This window comes from Blennius ocellaris, assembly GCF_963422515.1.
Source record: "Blennius ocellaris genome assembly, chromosome: 17".
In the NCBI taxonomy this organism is placed as follows: Eukaryota; Metazoa; Chordata; class Actinopteri; order Blenniiformes; family Blenniidae; genus Blennius; species Blennius ocellaris.
In genome coordinates, this window is record NC_137666.1 from 2,169,740 (window position 1) to 2,185,286 (window position 15,547).

Here is a 15,547-nt window from a genome sequence, read left to right on the forward strand (position 1 = left end):
AAGGCTTGAGTTTTTAAGACTTGAGTTTTTGAGACTTGAGTTTTTGAGGCTTAAGTTTTTAAGGCTTGAGTTTTTAAGGCTTAAGTTTTTACGGCTTGAGTTTTTAAGGCTTGAGTTTTTAAGACTTGAGTTTTTAAGACTTGAGTTTTTAAGGTTTGAGTTTTTATGGCTGGAGTTTTTAAGGCTTGAGTTTTTAAGGCTTGAGTTTTTAAGGCTTGAGTTTTTAAGACTTAAGTTTTTAAGGCTTGAGTTTTTAAGGCTTGAGTTTTTAAGGCTTGGGTTTTTAAGGTTGAGTTTTTAAGGCTTGACTTTTTAAGGCTTGACTTTTTAAGGCTTGAGTTTTTAAGGCTTGAGTTTTTCAGGCTTGAGTTTTTAAGGGTTGAGTTTTAACGCCGCCCGTCTCTTCCAGGGCTGGAGCACGAGGAGGACATCAAACAGCTGGATGACGAAATCAAAGATTTAAGTGAAACTAATTCGCAAGTGGAAGCAGATATGATCAAACTCAGAACGCAGGTGAGTCTCCTCCTCTTCCTCCTCCTCCTCCTCCTCCTCTTCCTCCTCCTCCTCCTCTTCCTCCTCTTCCTCCTCCTCCTCCTCCTCCTCGCATTCCTACTGTAACCCATCTCTCCCCACAGATCACCACAATGGAGTCCAACTTGAAGTCCCTAGAGGAGGAAAACAAGGTGATTGAACAGCAAAATGAATCTCTCCTGCATGAGCTGGCCAACTTCAGCCAGTCACTGATTAACAGTTTAGCTAATGTCCAGCTCCCTCATATGGTAAGGCCCCACCAGGAACGGCAAGCCAGCTAGTTGAGTTTTTTTATTTTTTTTATTATTATTATTATATATTTTTTTCCCCCCCTGCAGAACTCGGCTAACTCATTTCTGCACCTGCCCTTATCATGCATGCGTTAATGCTTTAGTAAAAAAAAAAAAAAAAGAAGAATAAAAAAAGTGCTTGTCTTTCCGAACAGCATGGGGGAGTTGGGAAATAGGGCCTGATTGGACGTGTAGCCCTCCACAATGGCCGCAGCCCCATTAAAACTAAAAGTACGCAGCGAACAAAGTGAGGTTTTTTTTTTTTTTTTTTTTTTATCTGTGCTTTGGAGAGGCGTGATGAAAATGGCCTTAATTGTGACTTATTCCGACTGTGGACAATTTAAGTGGAACGAAACCACAATTTTTTTTTTTTTTTTTTTTTTTTGGTGCTTTATTGTGTTCATTCTCATTCTTTCCCTTTTGATATTAACTTGTGATACTAATGTATTAAAAAAAAAAAGTTTTTGCTCATGGTTTCGTAGCAATCACGCCGTTTTGTCATTTCTTTATGCTTCACACTGCTTTTTTTTTTCCTTCTTTATGTAAGAGACCGGCTTCCATTCGCCGACAAAGCGATGAATTAAGGCTTTTTTTTATGATTTCAGCAGGTGTTTGATTGAAAAAAAAAAAAAAAACCAAAAAAACAGAGGAAGGAGTGAAATTAAATTCTTTGCCAGTTCTACTTTCTTCGTCTGTCTATCTCGTACTGCCCTCTAGTGTTTCAGTCTGTCAACGACAACTTGAGGACCTAATAGAAATGTGCTCCTCCGTTCCCAGAAACCCCTGGCGCACAAAGAACCTCCCCTGAGGAACACCAGCTGCTTACAGCTGCACCAGCAAGTGAGTCTCCACGGTCGCCGTGGCTCTCCACAACAAGCGGATGATTTCAGTCTCGGAAGAGGAATCTTAATCCAAACCGGTCGCTTTAATGATCCATGTGGGCCCAGAGGGTTTTTTTTTTTTTTGGAAAGTTCAGACCAGTAATGGAGAAAAAGGGGGGGGGGGGGGCTTAAATGTTCCTTTACCTGGGGATTCTGGTGTCAAATTACAGTTTAAAATGCTCCTGCAAATTCAAGGGGATTATTTTAGATTATTTAGATCCTTTCCCATTCTCAGCTTGGAAAGAAGGAGGCTGGTGTCAAATTACAAGCACACAGTAGTTCATCTCTGCAGACATTTGATCATATTATTATGACTGTGACCTAATAAGTTCTCGACACTACAACTGCTACTAGTAATAGTAATAACAATGAGACTGTTTGTAGCATTAGTAGTATAAATAGGAGCAGTAGTGATAGCTTTAGTATGTTTTTGTCACGTTAGAAATTGATTGATTTGAAAGGTACAATTTCAATATGAGGAATTGGAAAATTGTGAAAAGATCTTGTAAAGAAAATTTAATAAAACATGTAAAAACAAAGACGAATCAATACATATTTAGAATATAATATAATATAATATAATATAATATAATGTACAAGTTTCAGAAGATGCTGAAAGTCTTTTGTTTTCCCACAGAAGCCAATCAGCGAGCAGAACTTTGGCTTTTTGGAATAAAATCGAATAAAACATGTAAAAACAAAGACAAGTCAATATATTAAAAAATTATACCAAAACAGAATTTAAATAAATATAAATAATAATGACAATAATAATAATAATGCCTCAAAATAATAATAATAATAATAATAATAATAATGCCCCAAAATAATAAAAACATTTTTTTAGATAATAATAATAATGTTAGCTAGAATAATAATAGCCAAATAGAAAAGTTACATGTACACATTTCAGAAGATGCTGAAAGTCTTTTGTTTTCCCACAGAAGCCAATCAGCGAGCAGAACTTTGGCTTTTTTGGAATAAAATTGAATAAAACATGTAAAAATAAAGACAAGTCACTATATTAAAAAATAATACCAAAACAAAATTTAAATAAATATAAATAATAATGACAATAATAATAATAATGCCTCAAAATAATAATAATAATAATAATAATAATAATAATAATAATAATAATAATGCCCCAAAATAATAAAAACATTTTTTTAGATAATAATAATAATGTTAGCTAGAATAATAATAGCCAAATAGAAAAGTTACATGTACACATTTCAGAAGATGCTGAAAGTCTTTTGTTTTCCCACAGAAGCCAATCAGCGAGCAGAACTTTGGCTTTTTTGGAATAAAATTGAATAAAACATGTAAAAATAAAGACAAGTCACTATATTAAAAAATAATACCAAAACAAAATGTAAATAAATATAAATAATAATGACAATAATAATAATAATGCCTCAAAATAATAATAATAATAATAATAATAATGTCCCAAAATAATAATAATATTTTTTTAAATAATAATAATAATACCCAAATAGAAAAGTTGCACGTACACATTTCAGAAGATGCTGAAAGGCTCTTGTTTCCCCGCAGGAGCAAATCAGCGAGCAGAACTTCGACGCCTACGTCACCACGCTGACGGACATCTACTCCAACCAGGACCAGTACCAGAGCCCCGAGAACAAGGCGCTGCTGGAGAACATCAAGCAGGCCGTTCAGGGGATCCAAGTGTAACTATTCAGTCCGGGGTGGGGTGGGGGGGTCGGGGGGGGTCACCACCCAACCCCACCCCACCCCACCCCCTCCACCACCCCCCCCCCTCCCCCACTTCCTCCAATCAGAATCCACACACACACAGGCAGTGACGGTTCGGTGCAGTAACTTACATAGTGTTATATATTTAAGATTCTGTTCTTTGAAGGTGAAAAGAAAACGGAGGTGTTGCGCCGTCGGACGACCTCAAGGTTTCGTTCTTTCTCCCCCCCCCCACCCCCCCACCCCTTTTTCTTTTCGGGGTCTTGCTTCGACGGGGAAACGTGAAGAGAGTAAATCCGCGGAAATAGTTTTTGAGGACATTGACATTTTGTACGTTTTCATATGAGCTGACGTAGCGTCATGTAATGTTTCTAGCTGCTCATGTTATGCACATTTTTAGTGTATATTTCTTGAACAGTGGAGCGAAAACCAGGACGGGGACGCTGGTTCTTTTTAATCGCTTGACGACGAAGCATTTTAGATGAAACCACAAGCGGACGGTGAAATCTGAAAACGAGAAAAAAAAAAAAAAAAAGAACACGTGGAAAAAAGGAGGAAGATGCTTATTTTTCTCCTCAATGGATGAACTTTGAACTTGGATGATTTTAGATGGGGTTTTTTTTTTGTTTGTTTGTTTGTTTTTTTCTTGCGTGTAGATTGTTCAAGAGCAAAAAAAAAAACAACAACAAAAACTGTTTTTTTTGCGAATCGCTTTATTTTCTGACAATGCTTGAGAAACGTTTGTGCTTGGTTCGTCTCTTTTTCTGTTAATTTTTTTATTTATTTATTTTTTTTATAACAAAGTCGAAAAAGACACGTAGCTGTAAGGCGGGGGCATTTTTTTTTTTTTAAACTGGTGCTGTAAATGAATCCGAAGAGGGGGAAGAAGATGAAGAAGAACAAGAAGCTGACCTGATGTATGTATGAATGTATGTATGAACAGTTATATTGTAAACATCATTACACGGAAACCCTACGGTGGAAATCCCATTGTCCAAACGAGGAGCGTGTTCAAGCGCTCGTCCTGAATTCGAAGACGTGTAAAGACAATGACCTACAGAGACCGCATTCTAGAAACGTCTCAGCAATATAATCCCTGAATCATTTGTTTATCGCAGGATGCAATCTGCAAAAAAAAGAAAAAAAAAGGGGGAAAACGACGACAACAACAACAACAAAAAAGTTGGGGTATATGCAATTTCTTGTTTTTAAGCATAGTGGGGTAACGTGAATCTTTTTAATATAGCCTATGTAAAATATTGATTTTTATACAAATCTTTTAATACAAAAAAAAAAAAAAGTCTTTTTAAAAAAGCAGGAAGGGGAACTTGGACATTGAGTTAAAAAAAAAAAAAACATTAAAAAAAATAACAGCGAAAAGTATATGGGTTCCTTTTTTTTTTTTTTTTTTTTTTTTTCCTTTCTTTCTCTACGATTTTGCACAGGGACACCTTCGTTTCCATGTTTTGATGTTCTTACAGAAACTAAAAACGCAGTACCCGAGAGCCTAAAATAGGAGGGTTTCGACGAGGGTTTTGTAAAGAGTATTTATAGAGTATGACAGCGGGACTTACAGGGTCACTGTCCCCACATATGTGCCAGTAGACTATTTGCACTTGTCCTTGAAGATATTATCCTTAAAAAACGTACGGCGGCGTGCAATTTTTTCCCAGGTGACCTCTTTTGGCACACGGTGATCGGAACTGCTCGGAGCCACTTGGCAGGCGTGGATTTAGTACCACAGAGAGGTTAGAGAGAGAGAGAGAGAGAGAAAGAGAGAGAGAGAAGATGAACAGGGACTGGAAATCAGAAAAACGAGAGAGGGTGATTATAACCATAGCAGTTACACTGTAGGCTATTATCGAAATGTAAAAACATTAACGGTTCATTTTTTTTATTTTTTATTTTTTTCGCTCTAAGTTTTCGGAAGATGAAGTTATTTCTCCCCACCCCTCCCACCCTACTCCCCCCCCCTCCCCTCCCCTCCCCTCAGCAGCACTTTATATCTAATCACTGTACAAAGGATTAAATAGTCAATCAATTCAAGGTTTTAAAAAGAAAAAAATGGGGAAAAGAAAAAAAAAAAAGTGGAGGCCTGGTGAAACGAGACCTTCGCGGGGTGATACAATCCAGCATCACATGCCCGACTGTACCCCCCCCCCCCCCTCCCTTGTCCCTCCCCCCACCCCCCGCCCCGCCCCCTATTCTGTCGTCCTAGTTGTTAGCGATCATGTTCAGAATTTGCCTTTTTTCGAGAGCTAATGCAAAAAGGTGCTTGTCGCTCACCTGATCCGATCTCATCGACTGTACTTTAACCGTCCTCTTCCAGGACTCCTTGCTACCCGTCATCCATGACTGCATACGCCTTCTTCCACAGCATCGTGTCTGCAGCTTCTTGCCAATATAGTAACGCTTCAGTAGAGTAAATAGCTAGTCACCAGTTTTTGAATTAATTCTCATTATCGGTGAAATACGGAAAAAGGGGGAATTTTTAAAGCACAAAACCGGCTGCTCATCTGACGTTGGTACATAAATAGACAAAAATCTGAAAAGAGTTATCTCGTGACTATCTTAGAGGGGACACAAACAGGTCGTCACATATTTAGAATGCTGACTTTTCATATAAATTATTGTGAATTCATCAGAGTTTATTATTTTCTTTGAGCCAGTTCAGTTTGGAGGTTGATTTCAGTGACCATTAACAAAGACAGGATTTTGTATAAACTATTGTGCTCTCTGTGGAACTGAAGTTTGATTTATTTTTGTACTACACAGCATGGATTTGTTGACATTTTAATTTTGCTATAAATGTGTGAGATCACAAGTTGCTGTGATAATTTCATTTATAAATTGTGAACTTTGTACAATTTTTGTCATGCTGGATGTTGACACATCTTACTCAGAATAAAGAAAAGGAAAAAAAAAACAAAACAAAACAAAACAAAAAAAAAAGGTGTTGCCAGAGGCCTGTAAAATGATTCTCCGCTGCCGCTGATCACTTCTTCGACCTCGAGCTTCGTCGGTGGGAATCGTTCGTCCAGATGGAGTTCGTTCCAACTGTTGTTTGGGAAAACAGACATGCCATGATTTTCATTTTCAGTAATAAAAAAAAAAAAAAAAAAATCTCATTGAGGCAACTAAATTTGTCAAACTTTAACCCAAAAAGTGCATTTATCCTTCATGTTTTGTTGATCTCAGCTGTAATTCCATGTTTTCGCCACCAGAGGCCGTCCTCCCATCCAGCAGAGAAAGGACCTGCAGAGACGAGAGGTCAGTGGTTTGTAACGTCTCGTAACATCACGTGAGGACAAATCCACAACGTGAAATAGAATTCAAAGAAAATGCTATCAAGTTGATTTATGTCGTGTTCAAAGATGAGATGGCGGACGAACTGAGGGGGAAGAAAAGCTTTGAGAATAAATTGTTCTGCTCAAAGCATGACTAGCAAACATGGCGACCTCCACAGCGGCGCGACTCCCAGTCAGGTAACGTCTCGCCATCGTTTTAACGTCTAGTGCATAATGTTCTCGTTACAGAAAGGTCCGACAGCACCACCTTGTGGCGTGACGTGCTCACTACATCATTTTAAGGCGTCTTGCCTTTGCTGTGTCGACGAACGAGGCGTTGACGCTTATGTCGTTCGAAGCGGCCCGTGGTGCGCCGCCGTATGATCATGTAGGTCGGAGGCTGATATTTTAATATAGAATATATTTTAGCAATTTGTGCCTCATTTCGATTCACCATCTGAATTTTTTTTCGTGTACAAATGTTTGTGTTTTTTTCCATTAATAACACAATGAAATTGTTGGTTTAAATTACTTTATCGTATATTTCATTCTTTTTCTGTCCATTTTTCACTTCATTCGCTCTGTTGTCTGACTCCACCTGCTGGACAAAAAGTGTCACTGCATGAAGTGAAGTTTCTTTCCAGTTTCCAGAGTTTTTTGATTTCCTCCACAGCTTCTGTTAATACTGATTGTTGAGTTCAGTAGGTTTCTCTCTCTGTCAAGCTTGCTTTCTTCCTCTGAGCAGTGAAGGCAAAAATATTTGTACAAACTGGTTTATTTTAAACTTGTTTCTGATTGAGAGTCGTGACTCCCCCAACGCTTGATATTCCACGATACTGACGTGAAGAGTTGGCTGCTCCCGTTGTACATTTTGTACATATTCTTCCTTGTCTGAACTGGCCTTGTTCCATGTTGTGATGGACGATCTTTCCTTCTGCTTTGGCAAACAAAGTGCTCGGCACACGGTCCATATCTTGACCGTCAACAGGTGGGTGCCGTCTTTCATTAGGCTTTTAGATCGCTCGTCTCTTTTCACTCGGCTGGATTTCCAAGAGGCTGAACGTACGGTAGGGTCCATCGGTATGCCGTCCGAGCAAACTGGCCACTACACTCACGCCCTCTTTAACCCACGAAGGGCGTTTCCGTTTGTCCGTCAGCCAAATTCGAGATTGGAAAGACGTACGGTTTCAGCTCAGAAGACAAATAGTCTTTTATTGTCTCACTTCATCTGGAAGCGTCTCGAGAACAGGATCATCCATCACGTTCCTCCTGGATGCACTGTAGGTTGTTCATCATCCGAATAAGTCTGCGATGTGTTAAAATGTAGTGCGAGGAGCTCAATGATTATTTTTGCTTTCAGGGTTCTGTTCAAATTCCTCGTCGGGTCCACCAGTAGGGCTCATTGGTATTTTGTTTTGAAGGGTTTTCTGCTGTCGGCTGCGATGAACGACACCAACTGACCAACAAAAGCAAATCTCTCCAACCTTCTTGTAGCCCATTCCATTTATTTTCTTCTACCAACAATGTTGTTTTAACCTCTGGAAAGACGCCGCCCCTTTTCCCGATTGGCCAATATGCAGCATCAAGTGGTTGTAATTTGACACCGGCCCCGCAAAGAGACAAACATGGATGGTAATCTGTGATGAAGTGAAAACTCAGAGATACTCATCTTTCAGATGAGAATAAATCCATGAAAAACAAGGTTAAATGTAATACAGCTCATAAATATTAGTTACAACACAAGTCGGAATATACTTCAAAGTTGGTGGATTTAATAGAAACGAAATGAAATAACTCAAGATGATCAAAAAGAATGTTTCATTCGCTCAGTAAAATTGGGACTATCCTACTGGAGCTTAAAATAAATGAAAAATAAATGAGGTGGTTCGGTTTAAAAGAAAACCCTTAATCTTTTTGGATTACTCGACGTCATTTTGAGTTTTCCTCTTAAACGGATGCAGGTGACTTCGTTCCACCCACAATGACAGAATTTGGGCTTTTAATGATCGCGGAGCTTGGATTTAGACATTTCAGACATTATTTAACTCCACATCATGAATCCATAAAACAACGAGTCACAGATAAATGCTGGAAGTGATGTACAATAAAACAGTGAGGCCTCGTCTCACTTTTACTACAATTCTTTTTACAGCCCAAATAAAGATTCTAACGAAGAAGACGTGTATTTTTAAAGCACTGAGATTTGAATTGAATTTGAAGTGGAATTTTGTGGGGGGGTTTTCATGCTGATGTGCAGTTTTTTACATTTTCCAGCAGGTGCCAGCAAATCTAAACTATTAACGCATACCTGTGTTAGTTTATCTTTACAATAATCCCCCCCCCCCCCCCCCCCTTTTTTTTTTTAACTACAAAGTCAGACACACAATAGACGTTCTGTGATAAAGGTCTGTGAATTATTGAGAAAATAAAATCTTTTGTTTGTTCACTTAGATGGACGTTAATTCTCTTACGTCACTCTTAGTGGATCTAAAAGATTTAAAGTAGTGACACACTTCTGTCTCTCTTCAGTAATGGCATAATGTGAGTAAAAGTGACTGAATGCTTAGTAATTGTAGAAACATTAAAGTTATTTAAAAATTGCCTGATGATTGCATTGCATTTTGCTTCTCTTTATGTGCATCTTTTGCCAAAAAAGGGGAGAGATTTAATAAACGGTTGATTTGATTTGTTGCTGGCCTTTGACTTATCCAAGATATGTATTACTACAAAATGTTTTTGAGAATAAATAACAAAAAAACAAAAAACAATTGTCATTATAAAATGTTTTTGTTGGAGGTCTGAAATTGTTGGAGCAATTTATGAAGAAATCGGGGTTTGGTTTATAATACTGATATTTAACACATCACTGCAAAACTTCAGTATTCCTATTATTTTTGACAATATTCAAAAAATATTTAATTATATATATGTTTTTTCTATCTATCTATCTATCTATCTATGCACGTATGTCTATGTAAATATATATTCATAAACAAGAAATTTTCAAAAACTAAATATAGAATTGTGTGTGTAGATTAAAAAGCTATGTTCCCTGGAAGATCATGGTACATTTTAAGATTTAAACAAACTATACATTCGCTCTTTGCTTGCTGTAAAATAAAGCTCTTTACCTGAATGTGGCATTACACTTTGTGAACGCTAGGGGCGCTGTGGTCAACTGAAATCTCCCGCTCTCATTTTTCTTTCTTGTTTTTTTTATTTTTTTATTTGTTTGCTTTTTTTTTTCTCAATAAAGTTTTCGGCCGAAGTCCACCTGAGTGAAGTTGGCGTGTTTGTTTATTTTTTTTGTTTGTTTATTTTATTTTATTTTTTGGAGGGGAAGGAAGACATGCGACATGTCATGGAGGAAGATAGTTTGAGCTGAAGTTTCTGCCCGGAGGTCTGGGCTGGAGTTTGGAGGTGAAACCCTCCCCTCTCTCCGGGTCCCCCCACCCCTCCCTCCCTCTCTCTCTCTCTCTCCCTCCCTCCCTCTCTCCCCCGGCTCTCTCCGTCTCTCCCTCGCAGTGTGTGAGCGGGGCAGCTGGCGGTCTGTGCTCTTGCTCGGCTCGGCTCGGCTCGGCTCGGCTCCCTCAGCAATGGCGATGCGGACTGGCCGCCTCTTCCCTCCGTGCCTCGTCGCCGCGGCGTCGCTGCTGCTGCTGCTCGCCGGCGGCCCGCGGCCGGCGCTCTGCTGCCCGAGCCGCTGTTTGTGCTTCCGAACCACCGTGAGGTGTATGCATCTGAACCTGGAGACCGTGCCGGCGGTCTCTCCGCAGACCACCATTCTGTGAGTAGACCCCCCCCCCCCTCTCCTCTCCTCTCCTCTCCTCCCTCCTCCCTTCTCTCCCCCCGCCAACTAACGGGAGCCGACTGCTCGAAAGACGAACGTTTTCAGCACATTTCGAACCTCTTGGTTGAAGTTACTCAAGAGTTTGAGGGGAGAACTTTTTTCCCTTCCCTCTGAGTTGCCAGTGAGTGATTTGCCTTGAACAAAGAGGGTGGATGGGGGGGGTGGTGGGGTGGGGGTCCTCCTGTACTGGGATGGTCAGCAGAGGATACCCCTTCAGAAGTCTGCAAGGAAGTCCTGACACCTGCCAGAGAGTCCACCTTGGGCACATAGGGGTTAAGGAACAAGGGGTTTTGAAGGGTCAGACAGCTGCTCAGTTCAACCACAAGTGGTTCCAGAGAGCCAGTGGGAGTCCAGTGGTCAGGGTCCCTTCGTGCACATGAATGAGAAGTTGCAACTTCCCTGGGAAAGGAATTCTGAAGGAATTGTCTCTATTGCGTCAACTCCAGACAAAGTTGTCAGATTGATGTGCATGGTTCACGATTTTGGCCCATGACCCCCCCCCCCCCCCCCCATTCTTAAGGGTGATGTTCTTGAACTTTAACTTCTCGCGGATTTGGTCAAACTACTTGACTAGCATTGTCTGCAGTGCCACTTCTTTTCAAACAGACGGCGGGCGTGACGTGGGGACGTTACGTAACGTTCATGCACACAAGGCTCTTGACAGCCCGAGGCAACCCGACGGCCCGTTTACATGGACTCTAATCGGATCGTGAACGGCGTCGCGCGACCTGCACGGGACAGAAGACTTGCCTTGACGTCTTCCTCGGTCATATTTCATCGGGTGCCTTGCGTTGAAAGAGCATCCACTTGGTTTTGAGGGAGGATTTGTCATTCTGAGGAAGACTGTGGGACTCTCTATGCCTCTTCGTCACAGAGTCATAACGTATAGCCTCGTGATCGGACTTGTGGTTGGACATTGTGTTTTTCCTCCCCTTTATGTCACGAACGGAATGAAATTCTCTTCTATTTGCCCGACACCTCAGAGAGCGTCCTGTTCTGTCACGAGAACTCTTCCCACAGTCGCCCAGTTGAACAGTGCTCCTTTTTGATGCCGCCCGGCCACAAGACTCTCTCTCTCTCTGCTCTCTCTCTCTCTCTCTCGGGGCCAAGTTCAGCACAATCTGTCCGGTCCTCCAAATATGCGGCACCCTTTGTGCTTGATTGGCCGGGGAGCTCTTGTTGTGCATTTCAGTCCACAATACATGGCCACTCTATAAATAGCTCCATTCAGCCTGGGAGCAGTAAGCGGGAAGGGGAGGGGGGTGTGGGGGTGGGGGGCTCTGATACCACACTCGGAATTAGTCTCTCGTCGTCTGTGGTCAGCTGTACAGTCAGCCCCTCCCAAAAAGGAAAGATGAAAGTCCGTACTTCACCACCACGCCAATGAAAGGATTGTTTAGGTCTTCTGTAGGATGCGTCTTAATCTGCTGGAGAGCAGGTTGTGGTTTTTCCACAAGCTTTTAATGCCGGCGAGCTTTGAAGCTGCAGCCACTTGTCGCTTTCCACCAACCCCCCCCAACTTGGATGTCATGTCAGGACGTGAATGTCTCACCTACCCAGCTTTTCCCTGAGAAAACCAAAAACCTCTGTGCACCAGACTAAACCTCACTCATTAGTCACGTAGCACGTCTGCAAAGTGTACAGGTCTGGCTTTTTTAATACGAGATTCTTCACAAGCGCTTGTGTAGCTTTCAAGCGATAATGCCGTAAGTGGGATCCGTGGGTCTGGAGCCCCCCCCCCCCCCCCCCCCCCCCCCCCCCCACAGCTTTTCAGGATTAAGTAACAGCTGGCGGAGATATGTTTGCGGTATAGACACTTGACCTGGAGCTATGTGCCGCATCGGTATGGGGACCGCATTCCTCTCACCACCTGGCAGCGTGCCATCCCAGGAATTCAAAATAATATTATAAGGGTGTGAGACGATCCTCCTATACGAGACTTGAGTGCACAGGTAGTGGAGCGCGGTCGCACACTTGGCTGAGTCTGGACACGAATGAGTCTGGGGGGAAAAAGTACGAGTGAACATCTGTGTGAAGTAGTGTTATAACTATATAGCCACAACACAACACGCTACCTAAATAGGGTCATAATCAAATGACTTTTCTGTTGGGTACACACACTTTTTTTCTTTAACTCGTCACTGCAGCTCCAATCAAAGTTCGTAAACTCCCAAGTGTAAGGTGATCAGCGCAGAGACAGCTGGAGCCGTTTATTCCCAGCGCGCCATCCACACGGCGCTACGCTGAACTAATCCGCCGCATGGCTTCTTCAGACGCAGAGCTCACTTTGGGACTTCCACGACGGCTTTGAGTTCTTTGTTTTGAGCACGCTCACGAACGACGAGACGGTTAAGTTGCCCTGACTTTAACCTTTTTTTGACGTAGATGCATTTGGACTCTTAATACTTGAACGTGAAATGTCTGGATCAGTCACGATTCTAATTTCCTTTCGCTGTTGATTTAATTCCGTGCCATTGTCTTTGATTTGATCCTGTTTCCTTCAGTCAGTGTCACTCAGGACACAGTTGGGATTTTCTTTTATTTAATCTTATTTGATTTGACCTTACACATTGGAAATAGACTTGCTTTTATTTAATCATTGTCTGCACCGTAAAGTTATTTAAACTCGGAACATCTTTCTTTGTTTCATGTGGGCCACTTCAGTGAAAAGCCTCAAGTGGTTTTTTTTGTTTTTTTTCCAAAAGTACTACTGCACATTGGGCTTTGTGCCAAGAAACATGGAGGGATTTTTTTTTTCCTTTTTCTTTTTCTTTCTCGCCTACATTTCTTTTTCAGCTGTTTTCTCCACGGACTGTCGGTTTCAGGCTGGATAGTAAATTACCTTTCTCTTCGGTAACCAAACATCTTCTCACGGATTTGCGGAAGTTTTTAGAAGTAGTTGCTTTTCCATTAGCCCACATTTTCTAACAACACGTTTAACGCCGGCTGTTTTCTTGGTGTCGCCTTCACCGTTCCAGAATGCCCCAAGTCAAGATCTTGCAACTTTTGCAGGGATTTGGCAGTGACGGGAAGTCTGAATATGAGAGACATGACTAATGTGCTTTTGTCTGTCTGACTTTATTAAGCTTAATGTTTCCAACCTATAAAAATATTCACGTGGAAAACACTGGCACTGCGGAGCTCCACAGATATCCTGGATGTGCGGTGATTCTCAGGTTGGCAAGTATTGATTACAATGCAGAGCAGCTCACCGACGCACATTAATAACACATGTTGAGGAGCATAACTTGAGCTAAATGCACCCATATGATTACATCTAAGATATTTGTATACATTTGTTTTACCAGTCCAGCATATGCAAAGAGTTTCTAAACTATATAACGGCATTAAAAAGTGACACGTGATGCTCAAAATCCGTCACGTCGGGGTTGAAATGAACAGTTTGCAAATCTGTAGCGTCAGCGTTATTGTGGTTCCAAGTCCAGGTGTTTCTATATTTAGCACGCAGCCTCGCTCCAACTCAGTAGGGTGTTGTACTATACATCCATGCTTTGTCAATTTCAAGTAAAAGTCACCAGTTTTTGAAGATCTGTCGGCAGATTTCGTTGCTATTCTTCTTGGGAGGATTTGTTCAAATCAAGTTACCGTAGGAAGCAATTTTCAAAGTAATCGTCATTAAAAAAAAAAGGTGGATTGGAGATGTGTATCTTAGGTTAGATTGGGTTACATGGCATGATGTCCTTTTACAATAAAACAGAAAATGATGTAGTTGGCATGCCAGGCCAGGGGTTGGCGCTGTTGGTTGTTTTTTGTAATGAAACCACACGCGTGTGTAGAGAACGATATCTTTCAAATAAATCTGGCAATGCAATATATTATATAATAACTGCAGGTGGTACAAGTATCGCTATAGGCACTGTATGGAACGTAGCCACTATCTTATGCGTTGTAATTTGTCTTTTTATTCAAGTCTTATTCAACATCAACTTCAAAGACGGGACCACTATTTGGCAGGGTTGCGACCCAGCCTTGGTCAAGTCAAGTTAGATCACTTTTTAGCTGAGATGTCAAATGAAGGGTATATGATGGAATTGTAAAATATTGTACTTCTTCGATAAATCCACGTGTCACTTACATTTTGAAGAATTGGGATTTTGTGCATTGGTACATTATTGTGAAATGTCTCAAAAGGCAAAAAAACAACACTATTGAAATGTGTCATTTCTGGAGTAATGGATGTGGGGGGGGGGGGAGGGGGGGGGGGGGTGTGACTGGTGGTTGTGGGTTAGCAGTGCGTCGTCTCACTGGGGATTTGTGTCACTGTGTCAGGCAGCAGTAGGCTTTTCATCATCTCTGTCTAAACATCAGTTACCCCCCCTACCCCACCTCCCCCCCCCCCCCCCCCCACCGCCCCCACACAGCGTCCTTGTCTGACTGAGTGACGGTGAGTCAGAGAAAATAAGTGCAGTCCCAGTGGAATTTGCTGCAGTCAGGTTTTGTGAGGCACTCGGGTCTCTGCAGCATTATGGAATGCAAAGCCAGAAATCCCCCTCCAAAGCTTTGCTCATTTGCACGGGGGAGATTGGGCCCAAGATAGTTGTTGAAAGGAACTGCACTCGCCCCGTCCTGTGCTCATCCAGCGTCCCAACAGCTGCTGCATTTGTTGCGCAACTCCTCTCAATCAGTTCCAGATAATTGATCTTGCACGGATGCACACTCTGCAATTTAAACTCGACCTGAACTCCAGTCGTTATATTGGGAGATTAACTGAGGGGTGTGTGGAGTTGCACGATTTACATTTGTCTACATCTCTGCCCTTTTGGCAAAACAAGGGACGGTCACCACCTTACATGACTGTGGCTTTGCAATTTAATTGTGTAGTCAGAACGTGAGACGGTAGAAAAGACCGTTGGAGCACAAAAGAGTTGATAAACGACCAAGTCGGAGACCAAAATTGAGAGTGAATGGGCTCTTCATCAAGGGTTCTTGTGCAGAAAGACGAGAGTTAATAGTCGAGCGGTTGGAACC

General features: G+C 41.6%; 2 protein-coding genes across 2 annotated transcripts in view; both read left to right on the top strand.

The window, feature by feature from the left end:
• The window catches only part of myt1lb (myelin transcription factor 1-like, b), a gene marked incomplete at both ends in the record, with an annotated part of 81,814 nt that extends 78,414 nt beyond the window's left edge, over positions 1-3,400 (top strand). The window contains 4 exon segments of the mRNA XM_080513346.1: positions 410-513; positions 636-779; positions 1,599-1,661; positions 3,260-3,400. Of these exon segments, the coding sequence (XP_080369472.1) occupies positions 410-513; positions 636-779; positions 1,599-1,661; positions 3,260-3,400 (452 nt within the window).
• A 6,846-nt stretch (positions 3,401-10,246) lies between these two features.
• pxdn (peroxidasin) overlaps positions 10,247-15,547 on the top strand; it is a 66,711-nt gene continuing 61,410 nt past the window's right edge. The window contains exon 1 of the mRNA XM_080512808.1: positions 10,247-10,495. Coding sequence (XP_080368934.1) covers positions 10,305-10,495 — 191 coding nt within the window. The 5' untranslated portion in view covers positions 10,247-10,304. The remainder of the gene's footprint in view (positions 10,496-15,547) is intronic.